The 18,580-nt window shown below is 36.3% G+C and overlaps 1 protein-coding gene across 1 annotated transcript in view; it reads right to left on the bottom strand.

Moving 5' to 3' along the window:
* DPY19L1 (dpy-19 like C-mannosyltransferase 1) overlaps positions 1-18,580 on the bottom strand; it is a 101,281-nt gene that overhangs the window by 22,625 nt on the left and 60,076 nt on the right. Inside the window, exons 8-13 of the mRNA XM_040472276.1 lie at positions 18,229-18,320; positions 17,364-17,463; positions 15,126-15,203; positions 6,418-6,504; positions 4,214-4,273; positions 3,597-3,677 (exon numbers count right to left, since the gene is read on the bottom strand). Of these exons, the coding sequence (XP_040328210.1) occupies positions 3,597-3,677; positions 4,214-4,273; positions 6,418-6,504; positions 15,126-15,203; positions 17,364-17,463; positions 18,229-18,320 (498 nt within the window). The remainder of the gene's footprint in view (positions 1-3,596; positions 3,678-4,213; positions 4,274-6,417; positions 6,505-15,125; positions 15,204-17,363; positions 17,464-18,228; positions 18,321-18,580) is intronic.

The following is an 18,580-nucleotide window of genomic DNA, read 5'->3' as shown; positions in this document are numbered from 1 at the left end:
CCGACTGAGCCACTCAGGTGCCCCACGCTATAATAATTTTTCTAAAAAATACAATCCTGGGGCGCCTGGGTGGCTCGGTCAGTTAAGCGTCTGACTTCAGCTCAGGTCATGATCACATGGTTCATGGGTTCGAGCCCGGCATCAGGCTCTGTGCAGACAGCTCAGAGACTGGGGCCTGCTTCAGATTCTGTGTCTCTCTCTTTGCCCCTCTCCCCACTCACATTCTGTTGTCTCTTTGTCTCTCAAAAATTATTATTTTTTTTTAATTTTTTTTTTCTTTTTTCCAACGTTTATTTATTTTTGGGACAGAGAGAGACAGAGCATGAACGGGGGGAGGGGCAGACAGAGAGGGAGACACAGAATCGGAAACAGGCTCCAGGCTCCGAGCCATCAGCCCAGAGCCCGACGCGGGGCTCGAACTCACGGATCGCGAGATCGTGACCTGGCTGAAGTCGGACGCTTAACCGACTGCGCCACCCAGGCGCCCCGTCTCTCAAAAATTAAATAAACATAAAAAACTTTTTTTTAAATACAATCCATTTGATGACACATATGAAATGGGTAAGATTCCTCTAAAGACATAAACCACCAATAACTTCCTCAAAAAAGTGGATTTGTAGTAGAAAATTCTCTCATGAAGAAAAGTCCAGGCCCTGCAGGCTTATCTGTCAAATTCTACCATACACTGTAGGCAAAGAAATAATATCAATTCTACATAAATTCTCTTTGAAATAGAGAAGCTATCATTACCTTGAAACCAAAGCCAGACAAAAAAACATTGTAAGAAAATAAAACCACAGACTAATCTCTCTCATAAATATAGACAAAAATCCTTACAAATATTAACAATCAAATCCAAATCCAATATACAGGAAGAATACTACATTGTGAGCAAATGAGGTTATCCGAGAAACACAAGACTGAATGAACAATTAAGAATTGATGGAAATGAGTACTTCCTATGGCAGAGAAGTTGACAAATCCTTTTCCCCAATAACAACTATAAAACTGGACAAAACTGCCAAAAACAACCATATCAGGTTCTAGAAACTGACCACAAGGCAAGCAAACCGAGAAGCACTCATTCATACAAGAGCTGATGAACTCTGAGTGGACGTAGAAGGCGTCTGCGGCATTCTTGCCTGGGCTGGCCCATCTGCCATCAGATCAGCACCACGCTTGGTGGGACCAATAGTCCCCGAGGCTGGGGCTGAGCATGAAAAGCAGAACCTTTGCTACTGGAGGGTCCTGTCTTGTTTGGGGGCAGACAGCAAAATGCCTATGCCCAGAGACACTATTAATAAAAGTATGGAATGGCAGGAAATGAAAGGTGAAAGCTCATAGCTTTGCCAGCCTAGTATTTCATTACTTGTGCAGTGAACAGCGGACTGGAAGACTACCTAGAAATTTTAAAAAGATTCTGGAAATGAGAAAGCCAGCAAGGAGGTAAAGAAGTTCTCACATCCCCGGTGGACTAGAAAGCTGCACACACGGGCAGGGATCCTCGAGCCCAAGCTCTCCACAAACCTATGACCAACTGGGAAGTGGTATGCAGATTCACGGAAGATCCAGTAAGTCATGGAAGATAGGAAAAGATGGGGCAGACCTGATGTTCAGGTGAGAGTTAACATAGTAGGCCTGACTGCTATCCTTTGAAAACCCTGCTTGCAAAGCTGGCACTTGGCTGGCATCAGAGAACTTAGATTTCAGATGGCTCCTTCCACCCTAAGTGAGAATGAACAGTGGCTCACTGTGCCCAAATTGTACAAACCCAGGCCTATCCTTAGCACCTACATTCCTTCTGGGAGTCTGGAACTTTGAATTGTGTCAGGCCGAGGGTGCCTATGTTACCAGCTCCCAGTGAAAACTGTGTCACTGAGCACTGAGCTTCCCTGGTAGACAAGCTCAAACTTCTACAGAAGCAGGATGTACTGAGAAATTGGCTCACTTGGCTCCTAAAGAACAGGCGAGTGTCTAATTATCTTAATAGAAAGGGGTGAATGAAAGTGCTTCTTGAGAGCTATGGGACCTTGCCATTCTCTTCCTCTGACCAATGTCAAAATTCAGAATTTATGAGCTGATGTCCTTGATCGGTGTTACAGATTCCTAGAAATATTAAAGTTGCAATTAAATTACTTCTGATTTGGAAATAACTGTGGTTTGGTCCTGCTACAACATCAGGCTGTGACAGCAATGACTACATCACTTTAACCTGAATCAATACCTTAACTGGTTTGTCTTCTCCCAGGGAGGAAACAGATTCCGTTCACCCAGGACTTGGGCTCTTTCCTTTCCTGCTCATTCTCTGCATCCTCACTGACTCGATCACATTTTAGCTCTCCTCTTCGCAGGTGACTTCAGGCAGGAGCCTTCCCCTCTCCTCCTCTATGTTTCTGCAGCTTTCTGTACTTGTTTTTTTTTAACACAGCCTTCCTCACATTGTATTACAGTTGCTAGAAATCGTTTCCACCTCACACTAGACCGTGTCTTACTCAGTTTTGTGTCTCTAGGATGCATTCTACTGCCAGGCACAAAGCAGGCACGTATGGAATGAATTAACAGGTAATTTTAGACGCCAGTTTTAGACTTTAAAAAGTCTTTCCACAGCTTCCACAGTTCACCCACTGAACAACCCAATTGTTCAATCTTTTTTAAGCAAAAAATTCCCTTGTTCTAATGAAAACCTATATAATTATCCAATGTGTAAGAAATTAAAGCTAAACTGCACTGGGTGGAGCGGGGGGACTTCCAGGATGATTGGGAAGTAGGTGGAGCCCACGGAAGACTCCTTGGAAGTCTCAGGACTTCACAAGACCCAGTGTCAAAACTACAGCTTTAATCTATTACGAATAGAGGAAAGACAGCCTGTTAAAATAAATTACAGAAAAAAGTACATGGTTTACTTTTGCTGGTTGCTGTGTTGCTTCTTTTTTAGTTAATGTGTTTACTAAAACACCAAAATAAAATAGGCAAAGCAAAATTATGCAAGGAGGAATCCTTAAAGTTATAAAGCAGATTTCCATCTGATACCAAAACAGAACAGACAAGAAAAACCCTTCTCTTCTCAATAAGGCTCACTTGGATTAAATTACCTATAATTTAGGTATAAATTATAAATTACCTATAATGTAGGTATAAATTAGGTATAAATTATAAATAAAGCTTTCACAAGCACTGACTGGGAAACCTGGGATAGGAGGAATGAGGCTATAATACAGTCTATAGGTTCAGAGGCTCTGAAGATGGCATACTGATGTGTTACCAAGGGGAATTATGAAGAAACCAGAGAAAAATGACTGTATGGACCTTAACATTTGAGCTTAGGACTCTAGAGCTTTCCTGCTTTAAAATTTTAAAATCTTTATGATACAGAAGGATAAAATAACAGAACTGTGTCAAGAAATTGATATTGGAGAATAGAGACTATACACAGAGTCACATTTACTTCTATTATAGTAAATAGATAAAAAAAATAAGTAAATAGACTTCACATTAGAATCTGGCTTAAATAGTGGTACTTTAATAACTCAGGTAATTCATTCTTAGCCTGTCTGATTCTTTTAAAGTCTTTCAAGTTTAAGCAACAATGCACTTACATCGTCTGCAATGCCAAAGATTTTAGATGTCAAATACTTGAGTACGACAGTTCCAAATAACCAAAAACATCCTTGGATAACCTACAAAAGAAAAACATAATGAAGCAAAAATAAATTGATGCTTCTGATAGCCATTCCTTGCATATAATGGAGGAAGAAAAATATAAATGCTTTAATCAACTGTGAAATAACTAGCTCCATACCCAAGAAAAAAAATGCTAAACAATGCAGCTTAAAGAATGCTACTCCAAAATCACCAAAAATAAAAATATATACATACAATATTATCAACATTATAATAATTATAGGAGATTTATACAGAATTACAGTTAAATTCCCTTTGTACTAACAGTTTCTACACACGCACTGCTCCCCAGAAACAAACATGGGTGATAAAATAAGTAAAACTAGAATTCTTCACTTATCCAATATTAATTTTAACTTGCCACATGAAAACGGCAATTTGGCCCATTAAAATTGAGCCCTAATTATGTCATAAAGCTGTTAGATATCTTGCATTACATAAAAATAGATAATTTCCTTAAAAGTAAAACATAAAATCAAAGATACATTTTAGAGAAGGAAAAACTTACACATTCAAATAGATTGATTCTTACCCATAAACTAAGTTCAGATACATTCATTTTCAGGAAATGTGGTTTCATTTCCAGTATACCCTTCATGGAGAAAATAACACAGCATGCAGTTAATACTTATATACATAAATTCAAGCACCAAAAACCACTTATAATAAGACTCTCTAGAATCTAAAACTCAGCACATTGTCAATGTTCCATATAGCATTGGATGACTTTAAGCAACAGTTCTATTTTATCCAAAGTAGATTAGGTTAGTTAGTGACTTTGTAAAATTGAAAACAAATTACCATACATTTCTACAACTGATTTTACATCTCTGATTTACCTAAGAATCAATATAATATATAATAAAGTATAATAACATATATAAAGTATATAATAATTTCAGAATTTTAGACAGTATCTTATAGTCATAAAATTTTACTTAAGTTAAATATTATCAACTCTTAGAATAAACTACAAATGAGTTTTTAGTGGACCAACCAAATACTTCTCCTCTATCAAATCTTCGCTCTCTCCTGGACATGAACAGACTCCCAAAGTATATTACCTATAGGGGGCTAAATGCACTTGCAACTTGGCAAAAGTACGGCTACAGATCAAAACATAAATAAATACATGAACCCAAATTAAATCTTTTCAGAAGTTTCTGAATATCTGAGAACACAACAGGTGATAGGATTCAGGTTTCAAAGTGATAACTACAAATAAAAATAGGCAAATGAGTGTTTATAGTTGAATATGCATAAATACGCTATATTCTGTAACTGTGGGCATCATTTATTTTTATACACACCCAAATAGGAAATATACATAAATACACTTAATTCATACCTAAGACACACCTCAGTGTCAAGCAGCTAAAAGGAAACCTGACACACTGTGGGTCCTGGACTGAACTGAAGAGAAGTTTCCTGTAAAATGTACTTAGGTTAGATTTTATTGGTACCTGAATACAAGTACCAAGAGTCATGTGCTTTAATATAAGTGATAAGGACTTGCCTGTGCACACATGTAAAATATAGAACTGAGTACACTGTTAACATTTCCTGATTAGAAACAGAGTTCACTGACTGTAAGAACTATCATTAATCTCAAACTACAGCAACTCACTTAGTGACTTTTTTTTTGTCATTGTTGAAAACGCAGCATCACCATATGCTAATTACTTATACCTGCAACTAAGTATACTGGAGCCACACAACCTGAAAAAGGGTAGCGTGGTCCAGAGTGGGAAGAGGCATATTTCTGGGGGAAAAGGATCTTAAGTATTATTTGTGAAATGGGGCAAAGAAATAGGAAGTTCCCAATTTGTTCATGAGTTCTAGAAATCAAGAAAGCCAAAATAATCTGAGTAACTTAAACAATTATTCAAAGAGAATATATTTCAATTAAGAGAGTACAATACACTTTTGTCTTCAGGAAAGCAGCCTAATGCTAAAGCACATGCACTTTTAAACACAGGAATAGTATTTTTCCTCTTAGGTACACTAACCATTATAATGGTGAGATCCATGAATAAAAAAGGCATACCCACCTCTGGAAGTCCTTAAATTTAGGAAGATTTATATTTAGAAGGTCATCCTGCCAAAAGTGGCAGAAGGAGTCAGACGACCTTTCACCATTTGTTCTAATTCTAGCAGACAGTCTCCCAATAATCTAAACCTGCTCTCAGTAGTGACTTAGCAAAATACAACTGAATCATCACCTGACTGAAACTATCTAAATATTTCACACAAATAGAACAGGAAAAAAAAAAAAAAAAAAAAACTAAGAGAACCCAGGGCCCCACACCTCTGATCACAGCAAAACCAGGAGAGACTACTGCGAAGTGCCACAGGGAGGCAAGGGGGGTTAGCGAGTGGAGTAGGAATAGGATAAAAACTGCAGAGGGGAGGAAACAAGAACAAGAAGAAAGCGTGAAACCTTTCTCAAGTGAAACCTGGGACCAAAACTTAGGTGACAGAAAAGACAAGGAAGGAGAAAGGGCAAAGTAGAGAAGTAGAGGTATGAGGCAAGGGGCTATGTTTTCCAGTATTAACTCTTTTGTTTCTTTCCTGTTTGAAAAGTGAGTACTGGAATACTCTAACACATATAGATGAATTCATTAAAACACCTCAGGTGATTCTTATAGAAAATAACTCATGAATCCCAAGCCAGTGGTTAAAAAAACTGGTCAGTCATTAGTTTCAAAAACAGCCATATACTTAAGAGGCACTTACCCAAATAATTACCAAAGAGGAAGCATAATAAGAAGTTAATAACATTGAGTTTCCAAACATCAAAACAAAACAAAGTGCAAGAGAAATCTGGAAAAATCCAAGAAAAATATAATTAATGCACATAAAAAACACTGATTTTTATTCTTAAAATTGTACATGCCCATGATGAAATTCAAACCATTCACAAGAGAACAGACAATGAAAGCAGCTCATGTTCTATCCCACACTTCAAAACCCAAAAGATCGCCACCATCAACAGTTTCCTGTGCATCCTTCCACATAGTCACATGTACAAATTCCAGTTTGTATTTTTTAAAAACCACAAATGGAAACTTGGCCCATAAGCTATGCTACTGCTTGCTTTACTCTGACTTTGTTTCCGAGAGCTTTCCATGAATCCAAACCAATCTAATTCATTCCATTGAATAACTGAAAAAAGTACACCACTCTAAAGTGGTTCCATAATTTACCGAACAGTCCTATGACTACTGCTGAACAGGTAAGTACCTTCCAGTTTTATTTTGCTGCTATTTTGCTTTTCCTGTTGCAAACACCGCTATGATAAGCATCCTTAGGTGTATATCTTATATACATGTCCAACACTCGTGAGATAAATTATTTTATTTTTATTGCCATAAAAAATATTGTACCAATTTACCCTCCATCAATGGGATATGAGAGCTCCTGCTGATACACACTCCTGCCAATTCTTTTAAATGTTTGACAATCTTTTTTTTTTTAAGTTTTTAAGTTATTCAGAGAGAATGATCTTTTTTTTTTTTTTTTAAGTTTATTTATTCAGAGACAGAGACAGAGAGTGTGCATGCAAGCTGGGGAAAGGCAGAGAAGGAGACAGAGAATCCCAAGCAGTCTCTGTGCTTTCAGTGCAGAGCCCAACTCGGGGCTCAAACTCATGAACCAGGAGATCATGACCTGAGCTGAAATCAAGAGGCAGACAGTCAACTGATGGAGCCACCCAGATGCCCCTGTTTGACAAGCTAATATAAGAAAAATGTTGCCTCATTATTTCACTTTTCCATTCTTTTAATACTGGGTAGATGCACCATCTTTTCTTCTATTTGTTATTTTTGTTACTGTGTGTCTGAATTGCTTATTCCTACTGCCCGTTTTTCTACTGGGTTTCAGTTATTTTCTTTAAGAGCTCTCTTTATATATTATGAAAAAAATCTCTCCTTATCAAACAAACATACTGTAAATATTTTTCCCAGTTCATTTTTATCTTTGTGGCATTTCTGTATTATGATTGTTTTCCAAATTTTTATGATCATCAAATTTATCATTCATTTCCTTTAGGTCTTCCATTATCAGAAAAGCTTTAAAAATAAAATAATCCATGTTTTCTTCTAGAAGTTTTCTTTTTGAGCCATATATATGAATTTCTATCTGAATTTTAGAATCAGCTTAAGTTTCAAAACTGACATTTTTATTAGAACTGTTTTATTCAATAATATATATCACATATTTATAGCTATAATCTGTCAACTGTTGAATCTATGGATCCAAAAATACCACATTGCTTCCATTTCTCTAAGTGTTCCTATACTTATTCATTAGCAGAGCATAAAATTTTCTTCATGTAGATCCAGCATATTAAGTTTACTTCAAAGTATATTATTTCTGTTGCTATTCTATCAGGAATATTTTTTCATCATGTTTTCTGACTGCATAAAAAAATTATGGTAAATATACAGAAATGAATATAATCTTTTATTATTTCTAGTAGTAGTTTATTAACTTTGGTTTTTTTAGGTATTCAAAATCATATCACCTGCAAATAATATTTCTTTGTCTTCCCTTTATTTTTGAAAGTCTTATTTTTTAATCAATTTTATTGTTTGATATTCTTTCAACAAAATTAAGTAATAAAAGTGACAATAGACATTATCTGTCAAGCTTCTGGCACTAATGGGAATAGTTCTATTGATGCATCATTTTGTGTGATGCTACTAGCTTTTGAAGTATATGTATATATTTAAAATTTCAATGAAGGGGCACCTGGGTGGCTCAGTCGGTTGAGCGACCGACTTTGGCTCAGGTCATGATCTCGCGGTTTGTGAGTTCGAGCTCCGTGTTGGGCTCTGTGCTGACAGCTCAGAGCCTGGAGCCTGCTTCGGATTCTGTGTCTCCCTCTCTCTCCGCCCCTCCCCTGCTCATGCTCTGTCTCTCTCTGAATAAATAAACATTAAAAAATTTTTTTAATTTCAATGAAATTTCCATCTATTTTCATTTGATTACGATCTTAAAATAAGAAATAGATATTGACTTTTATTAAATACCTTTATAGCACCACAGGAAGTGATCATATTGTTGATCTTCTAAAAATATATTGATGTGATAAATTATATTAATATAATTTCTAATGTCAAACCTTTCTCACATTCCTGGAACGAACTTAACTTTTCATGGTACATTATTCACATACACTTACTAAATGGGTAAGGAGCCAAATTCTCAAAATTTTATGACAATATCTTTTTCCCATAAGTGCTAAAATTTAAGACTAATTCTAAACTTTCCCAATCAATTCTGGCAAAAATTAGCAGAATAACATCACTTTGAATAAACAGATTCATAACCAACAATCAGGTAAAGCCATGTCAAGGGTATTCAAGAAAAAAATTAAGGCAGTATTAAAAAAGGAGGTCCTAAAGGTCTGCAGAGACATTTGCGATCCATTCCCACCTCAGCAGCCAGTCTGGTCACTTCCCTGCTCAAACCCTCCAAAAGGTTTGATTGTCACTTTAAGGGAAAGCCAAAGGCCTTACAAACACCTACGGAACTTCTAGGGCCTTCCCCACTAACACCTGGAACCTCATTTCACATTACCTTTCCCATCTCACTCCAATCTAGCCACATCTTGGACATGCAGGAACATACCGGGGACACCCCCATCTCAGAGCTTTCGTACCCGCTGTCTCTCTTAACCTAACAGACGCTACCTCCACTCCCTCAGCTATCTCTATGTAACCTTCTCAGTGAGGCCTTATCTTTGCACCCTTTTCAATTCTGACCTCCAGTACACACTCAGCACATTTTTTGTCTGCTTTCTTTTCCTAATACCTTTGGAACTAACATATTGTTTATCTTACATATTTGCTTTCTTTGTACTCTAGAACACAAGGTCCAGGGGCGCCTGGGTGGCTCCGTCGATTAAGCATCCGACTTTGGCTCAGGTCATGATCTCATGGCTTGTGAGTTCAAGCCCCGCATCAGGCTCTGGGCTGACAGCTCAGAGCCTGGAACCTGTTTCGGATTCTGTGTCTCCCTTTCTCTGCCCCTCCCCTGTTCACGCTCTGTCTCTCTCTCTCAAAAATAAATAAAAATTAAAAAAAAAAATTTAGAATACCAGCTCTAGAAGGGAAGGGTTTCTTTCTTTTTATTGTTTTTTTCACTGCTCTATCCTTAGAACCCAGGAAATGTTTGACAAACAACTCATTGCTCAAAAACATCAGTGAATTCAAATTTGAGGGAAAAAATTTGAAAATTTGAAAATTTGAAAAAACAAGAAAATTAAGAACTTAACAGGTGCAGAATAGAGATTATTACAAATTATTTAGTATTTGTCTTTTTTTTGAGTATCTGTATTTTTAGTAGGTTAAAAAAAATAAGACAACACTGTGAATGACTTATGTTAGTGAACTTTTTTTTTTAAGTTTATTTATTTTGAGAGAGAGAAAGCACACAAGCGAGTGCAAGCAGGGGAGGAGCAGAGAGAGAGGGACAGAAAGAATTCCAAGCAGGCTCCGTGCTGACGCAGGAGCCCCCATGAACCATGAGATCATGACCTGAGCTGAAACCAAGAGTAGGACGCTTAACGGACTGAGCTACCCAGGTGCCCCATTATGTTAGTGAACTGTAAAACTTAGATGATATGGGACAATTCCTAGCAATGCAAAAGTTATAAAAAACTATTCAAGAAAGAAATCTAAACTGTCTTATTATCATGAAACAAGTTAGATCAGTAATTTAAAATCTGTCCACAAAGAAAACAACAGGTCCATATAGTTTAATAGGCAATATCACCAAACTTTCAGGGAATATTCCTTCCAATCTTAAATAAAATCTACCACAGAAAGAAAAGGCAGAGACAACTTACAATTAAATTCTATGGGGCTAGAATAAATCTGATATAAAAAAACCATCAAGTGTGGCTGGAGCATTCTGGGAGAATAGCAGGTCTGCTCACCTAAATAACAACTGCACTGGCCAAATCTGTCTGATGGAACTGTTCTGGAACTCGGGAGTCTCTTAAGAGTTACAACTTCCAGGAGAACTCTTCAATGGGAAATTGAGTTAATTTGAGTCCATTTCAGCTCTTACCTCAATAGCAGCTACCCATCGAGACACAAACAGTCCTGCACGAGTTCAAAAGCATAGGCAACAAAAGCAAAATAAACAAGCGAAACTATATCAACCTAAAAAGCTTCTGCATAGCAAAAGAAATGATCAACAATATGAAGAAGCAACTTACAGAATGAGAGAAAATATTTGCAAACCATCTGGCAGAGTTAATATTCAAAATATGTAAGTTTTTACAACTCAATAGTCAAAGAAACCCAAAAGCCCACATAATCTGATTAAATATGGGCAGAAGACCTGAACAGACATTTTTCTAAGGAAAACATACAAATGGCCCACAGGTATAAAAGTTGCTCAACATCACTAATCATTAGGTAAATGCAAAACAAAACCACAATGAACATCACCTTACACCTGTTAGAATGACTATTATAAAAAAGACAAGAGATAAGTGTTGAAGAGGATGTGGAAAAAAGGAACCCTTGTTTTCTGTTGGTGGGAATGTAAATTGGTACAGCCACTATGGAAGATAGTATGGAGGTTTCTTAGGAAATTAAAAGCAGAACGACCATATGATCCAGCAATCCCAAAGAAAGAAAATGAAAACAGGATCTCAAAGAGGTATCTGTACTCCCATATTCACTGCAGCCTTATTCATAAGAGCCAAGACATGGAAATAACCTAAGTTTGCATCAATGAATACATAGATATTGAAATTGTGATGTGTGTGCATACACACACACACACACACACACACACACACACACACATACACAATGCAAAAATTATTCATCCATAAAAAAAGGAAATCCTTCCATTTGCATCAACATGGATGGATCTGGAACACATCATGCTAAGTAAAATAACACGTTTAGAAAAAAATAACTGGCACAGTTAAAATCATAGACATAGAAAGCAGAATGGGGGTTTCCAGGAGCTGGAGGGGAAGAAGGGGAATAGGTAATTATTGTTTAATGGGTATAGAGATTCTATCTCGAAAGATGAAAAAAGTTTGAGAGATGGTGGTAATGGGTGCATAACAATGTGAATATACTTAATACCACTGATGGGTACACTTAAAAAGATTAAGATAGTGAATGTTACATTATGTATATTTTACCACAATAAAAACATGGAAAAAATTTGTTTGGAAATAATTATTTATTTTCCTTTATATAACTATAGGGATTTAGGAACTTGTAAAGTGATAACGAAAGAAGGTATTTCACAGTAAGAAACTAGTTCCGTAGTTAGTAAGTCACATCATAAACCATATACCATTCACCCAAGACAGGTTCTACTACAAATAAACCTGAGTAATGTTAGTACTTTTTTAACTGTAATTGAGTCAAACACCTTACCCATAGTCACCTGTGTGACCGTGTGACTGACCAACTCTAAATGCTAATTATTTTTTTTAAATGTTTCTTTATTTTGAGAGAGAGAGAGACTAAGCGAGCAGGGGAGGGTCAGAGAAAGAATCCTAAGCAGGCTCCACCCTGTCAGAGCAGAGACAGACATAGGGCTTGATCCCACGAACTTGAGATCATGACCTGAATGGAAATCAAGAGTTGGACATGTAACCGACTGAGCCACCCATGTGCCCCTACACAATTATTCTGATTTTTGCTGCAATGTAAAAACAAAAAACAAAAAACAAAAAACAAAAAAAAAACAAAAACTGATATCAAACAGTTTGGGGGGAAAAAGGCAAGTGTAACAAAAGGATAATTACTGTCTAATCCCATTCACGAAGAGATTTAAAAAGAGATAAAAAAAGAGATTTAAAAAATTCATGAAGAGCAAAATGAATCCAGTAATATATAAAAATTGTGTTTAGTCCATAAAAGCAAGGTTTCTTGCTGTATAATATCAATTAATAGAATTTACCACAGTAACATATTAGAGGGAAATATACACAGTATCATCTAGACAGACACTTTAGAAAAGCATTTGATGAAACTTAGCTTTTATTAATTTCTTTTAAGAGGTGCTCAAAGCTTGAGGACATGTTAGAAAGACAAAGAAGCCAGCTTTACGTAGCTGGCCAAATCAGGAACAAGTTAAGCATAAAAGCATAAAAATAAATAATGAAAATGGTGGATTATACTGCAGTGAATAAAACAGATGCCATTTTCTCTTGGACATAAGAGAGAAAGTGGTAAGAGATTTGAATAGGAACGTCACAAAAAAGGAAGCACAAAGGGCCCATAAACACACGAAAAGATCTTTGGCTTTATTGACAATCAGAGAAAATGCAAATTAAGGCCATAAGATACCATTTTATACTCACCCGAAAGACAAAATAAAAAAAGGATGTACAATAATATGAGCTATATATTATCCATTACTGTTTGAGGTAGTCTAATCATTTTTGAAAAACAATACAGGATTAAATTAAAAAGCTGAACATGTATATAATTTACTGCCCAGGAGTTCTACTGTTAGGTAAATACCCTAGAGAAATTCTTAATATATATGCCTCAGGAGGTACATGTGACAATATACAGCATTATTCATAAAAGAAAAAAGAAGAGGAAAAAACCTAAATGTCTTTCAACAAGAAAATGGGTAAATAAATTGTGCTTTGTTTATACAATGGAAAGTGCAAAGCAAAGAAAATGTCTGAACTCCGTAACATCAAAATCTCAGAAACCTAAGTAAAAATGTAAGTCTCATAAACAGATACCATTTTTACAAACCTTAAAAACAATGCTAACCTATAATAAAAAGGGTATATTATTCAGGAATACATAAAAGGTAAAGTCACCAAGAAAAGCAAGTTAGTTATAATTTAACAAGTCAGGAGACTGATTATCCCTAGGAGAAGTGAGGGGGATGTATCTAGGGCACACAAGGATTTCCAAGTAATGACGGTTCTATTTTTCAGTTAGAGGATGGGCTCATGCTTGTTAATTTTACAACTTTACTCAAAACTTCCCTATATATTATAATGTCCTTTTATAGAGAATAAAAAACAATAATGGCATATTATAATAACATCAAAATTATAGGGAAAAGAAAACATTAAATTTTAAAAATTAGTGACAATGACAGATACTCTTGAAGAATAAACATTCATCAAAATAAACCATCCAGCGCCTTAGGACCTTTGTTCTAACTGTTCCATGACATCTACTTAGCTAACTTCCTCTCCTTCCAATCTTTGCTTTCCTCTCCTCTTCTCCCTAAAGACCTGCCCTAACTACTTACTTGATATCTTAAATCTCCCACCACCTAAGACTGGCACTCCTGAAAAAATTAAAAATAGAGAACTACCCTATGACCCAGCAATAGCACTATTAGGAATTTACCCAAGGGATACAGGAGTGCTGATGCATAGGGGCACTTGTACCCCAATGTTTATAGCAACACTTTCAACAATAGCCAAATTACGGAAAGAGCCTAAATGTCCATCAACTGATGAATGGATAAAGAAGATATGGTTTATATATACAATGGAATACTACTTGGCAATGAGAAAGAATGAAATCTGGCCATTTGCAGCAATGTGGATGGAACTGGAAGGTATTATGCTGAGTGAAATAAGTCAGTCAGAGAAGGACAGATATCATATGTTTTTACTCATATGTGGACCTTGAGAAACTTAATAGAATACCATGAGGGAAGGGAAGGGAAAAAAAAAATTTACAGAGAGGGAGGAAGGCAAACCATAAGAGACTCTTAAATACAGAGAACAAACTGAGGGTGGATGGGGGGGGGTGGGTAGGGGAGAGGGGAAAATGGGTGATGGGCATCGAGGAGGGCACTTGTTGGGATGAGCACCGGGTGTTGTATGTAAGCCAATTTGACAATAAATTATATTAAAAATTAAATTAAAAAAAAAAAAAAGACTGGCACTCCTGATCGCCCTGAGGTACCTTGATTTGTTCTTTTCTTTTTTTCTACAGTCCTGTGTCACCTTCTAATACTATATACTTTGTCCATTTACTGTGTTCATTATTTACCCTCCGTGCTCTCGCATTCCCCATTCTCCCAGAATGTGATTAACATGGATGCTGGGATCTGTGTAGTTCTAGTCTCAGGTACAACCCACATGCCTGGATAGTTGGTGCTCAGAAATGAACATTCCACTTCATTTTAACAGAAGGCTCCTGGATAATACACCATTCTATGTTTCTCTCTCACGAATTCTCTCTTTTACTTGTAGCAAGTCAGAAACAATCTCAAACCAGATAACATGACCCAAATTAAAATTTTCTGGGTGGCCTATTTTAAAACATGGTCTGTTAATTATATCACAATATTTGAATGACACTTTTTTTAGTTATGGAATCCTATTATGAGTTTCAACCATGTGTATAACAAATAGTAACAAGGAGTTTAAGGTCAAAGTAAATCGAAAAACAAAAAATTTAAACCATTACCATGTGTATATAAATGATCTTCCGTAATTTGCATACATCAATGTATCCCACAACATATACTGCAAATAATGATGCAATCTGAAATTTAAGAAGAAGTTAAATTATAAATAAAAATTACATACATAATGAATAACTATAAGAATGAAAAAAAGATTATTTTTTGTTTTTTCTCACTTTGATTTGTATTTATATTAAAAGGAAATTCTTTAGTTTCTCTCTTACCTGCCAATTTACTATTGAATATGGTCAATATATAAATATAGCAAATATTGATGTTTTTCCTTCCATACACAGCTGTCTTACATAACCATGTAAATTTTCTACTTTGTGGATTATTCAACACAATACTCATTATAATGTCAGGGTGACTCTACTGTCAACATGTACAATTACAAAGTGCCTTGCCCAATCAAAAAATATAAAAATTTAATTATAATGTATGATAATTAATACATAATTGGGAAAGGTACATTGAATTCAAAATAATCATGTAATGAGTGTGTGTGTAAAAATGCATTAAGTTCTGCTTATTAGTCACTCTTTACAAGAATCTCCATTAGTGTTCTCTTTCATATAAATATTCAAGTACTTGTTATAATCAAATTTATCAAATTTCAAATTAGAAGGATAATTTTCACTACTTTTAACTTTCTTCACAGTTTTGAAGAAACCTGCATATATATTTACCAAGAATTCAAGGAGTACTGGAGTTATTTAGATGAATTAATTGATTAAATGATAACAATGTACCTCTTCATAAAATATAGTTACTCGGTCAAACAATGACTCTCCACCCTTCTTCATGGAGAAAGCAACTCAGATTAAATTCCATGCTTCCCCTACCACACAAACATGGTACAAATGAGCTGTAAAGTGGCTGAATGCTTAAACACAGAACTTAAAATTTCATTCATCAAGTTATTTATCTCCAAAATGATCTACAACAAATTTTCTCATTAGCAAGAAAAACAAGATTTCCCTTTACCAGGGATTTACCCAAGGGGAACACTGCATTGCCTAAGGATGAGACTAATATGACATGGTAACTGGGAGGAAGTGTGCCTCGTTATTCAACATAAGCCCCTCAACTCTGTGCAACGCCTTCCCCCACTCACCGCGCCCCCCCCAAAAAAAAACAACAACGCAGGTTAGCACCCCTAGCTGGAAGCAACGGGAACTCTCCCTTTCCAACCCAGAGCCAAGCAATACACAGCAGGCCTACAAGGGTAGACTCTTAAGGAGTGTCTCTCAGGGACATATTTAAGCAGACACATTTAAAATGTCACCAAGCTAAAGGAAACAAGGGAGCCTAAAAGGTAAGATCAAAGAAAGAATGAAGTACAAATAGAGCCTCTTTTTAAAAAATAATGATAAAAGCAGCTGACCTTACTGGCATCTTGCTAAGTACCAGCAATGTGTTAAGTCTAATATAATTCCTTCATCTGATCCTAACCCAATAAAGTAGGTTCATTTTCTCTATCTCACAACGGAGAAAACTGAAACTAAGCAAAGTTAAGCAGTTTGTCTAAGTCAAGCAGCTAGTGGACAGAGTTAGGAATCAAACCCAGGCCTTACTTCATATCTCAAGCAAGACATTTCCAAGATTACAAAGCAACTCTTAATCTGATTTATATGAATAGGAAGATGGCAAGCACAATGAGGGAGCAGAAGTAGCTGGGGGCGGGGAGCAGCATAGGGAGAGACCACCCACAATTCACTCTCTCTCTCAGCAAGCACCTTCACCTTGCTTCATATACTTCTATTTGAAGGGAGAAGGGGGCAAGAATGCACAGAAAAAATGATAAATTATAGATTGGTGGGGGAGCTCTATAAATAAGAACTGTTTTGCTCTCTGTCCTATGTTATCCTGCGTGCATTTATGCTCTGGGTAAGAATGTACAGCGTTATTCATAAAAGAAGTACATTTATTTAAGAGAAATACTTAAAGTTTTAGTGCTGGTCCTCTTTTAAGCACACTAGCAACACCGAATAACAAATATGAGTAGGCTCTTCAGTTTGAGTTCAATAAAGGCACTCCACTAGTAAGTCAATAAGGAGCACTCACTAATACATAAATGTTACATATTTCCCTATCTTGAACTTTCTTTAAAAGTATTAACTAAAAAACATTTTAGGACTTAGAATCATGTAATATCTCAGTTCTATAATTTTACACAAGTGAGTATACATAATCAAACACACTGAGCTTAATTCCATTTAAAACTGTAAGCACCGTACCTGAGTAAGAAGCACGAACTGAGCAAACTGCCATGGAAGCATGAAAAATACATTGGAAATGCAGAGTGCAATCAGGCTTCCTCTATAAAGTTTTGTAGCCCTTGGGAAGATAAAATAAATATGAGTAAGTTTAACCACGAGATATTCCAGCATGGCCCCAAAATGCTGCAAATTAGTATCCCTAAACATAATCTGGTTATAACATAAACCAGACACGAAATGAACATATGGGTTAGAAATTATACTCCCTGACACTCAATTCCAACACCTTTCCATGAACAAAACAAAGCTTGCCAGAGAGAAAGGGCAGTTGGGTCAGTATATCCATTGAATTTTTTCAAACTGTATTTTGGCGAATTTATAATCAAACATATTTAATGCTCCATCCCAATAGCTTCATTTGGAGAGTCAGAAGATGTGTATAAAAAAGTAGCATATTCTAAGTGCTAAGTATTCTGCAGATAAATTGAACTCCGAATACGGGCTGAGCAGAGGGAAAATCTGTGAGGGGAGAGGGGAGAGGGGAGGGGGCGAGGGACGAGGGGAGAGGGGAGAGGGGCAAGGGGCGAGAGGAGAGGAGAGGAGAGGAGAAGAGAGGAGAGAGGAGAGAGGAGAGGAGAGGAGAGGAGAGGAGAGGAGAGGAGAGGAAAAAGGGAGAAGACTGGAAGGCAGCTGAAGAAAATGTTTTTGGTGCTAAATATTTTGAAGGTATACACATAAAATAACCATGGATTCAACCTAGCAATGGCATCGTCTTAATTATTTCATTCCATTGACCGTTTTTATTATGGAAGCTTAAAAAATTCTAGCTTAAGTTATTCAATGCAAAACAAACAAATTAGACCTAAGGAGAAGTCAAAGTTACCTGAGAATGTGAGTCACAAGCAACATCTGAAGTACAAGGAACGGATAGGAGAAGCTTTCGCGGAGAGGTGGTGTCCACATCACACGCGTGCACTAAAAACAAAATTCATAGTGTATGGTCTGTCTGTTGAATGTGTTAAGTAAGACATACTAATCGAAAGCAGCTATTTACGAACACAAAAAAAGTTTTTTTTCACACATAATTTAAATGGTATGTTGGAAAACAAGCTGCTAGGTTTTCCACCAACAGCAAAACTGAAAAGTGAGAAGCGAAACATTATTGAGAGGGGGACACACATGGCGTAAGATCTTGTGAAATAGTAACATGAATTGTCAACAACAAATACCAACAG

The sequence above is a fragment of the Herpailurus yagouaroundi genome, unplaced genomic scaffold (genome assembly GCF_014898765.1).
Source record: "Herpailurus yagouaroundi ecotype Mexico unplaced genomic scaffold, PumYag 100, whole genome shotgun sequence".
Taxonomy (NCBI): Eukaryota; Metazoa; Chordata; class Mammalia; order Carnivora; family Felidae; genus Herpailurus; species Herpailurus yagouaroundi.
The sequence above is the reverse complement of the archived record's forward strand: the minus strand, read 5'-3'. Positions and strand labels throughout refer to the sequence as shown.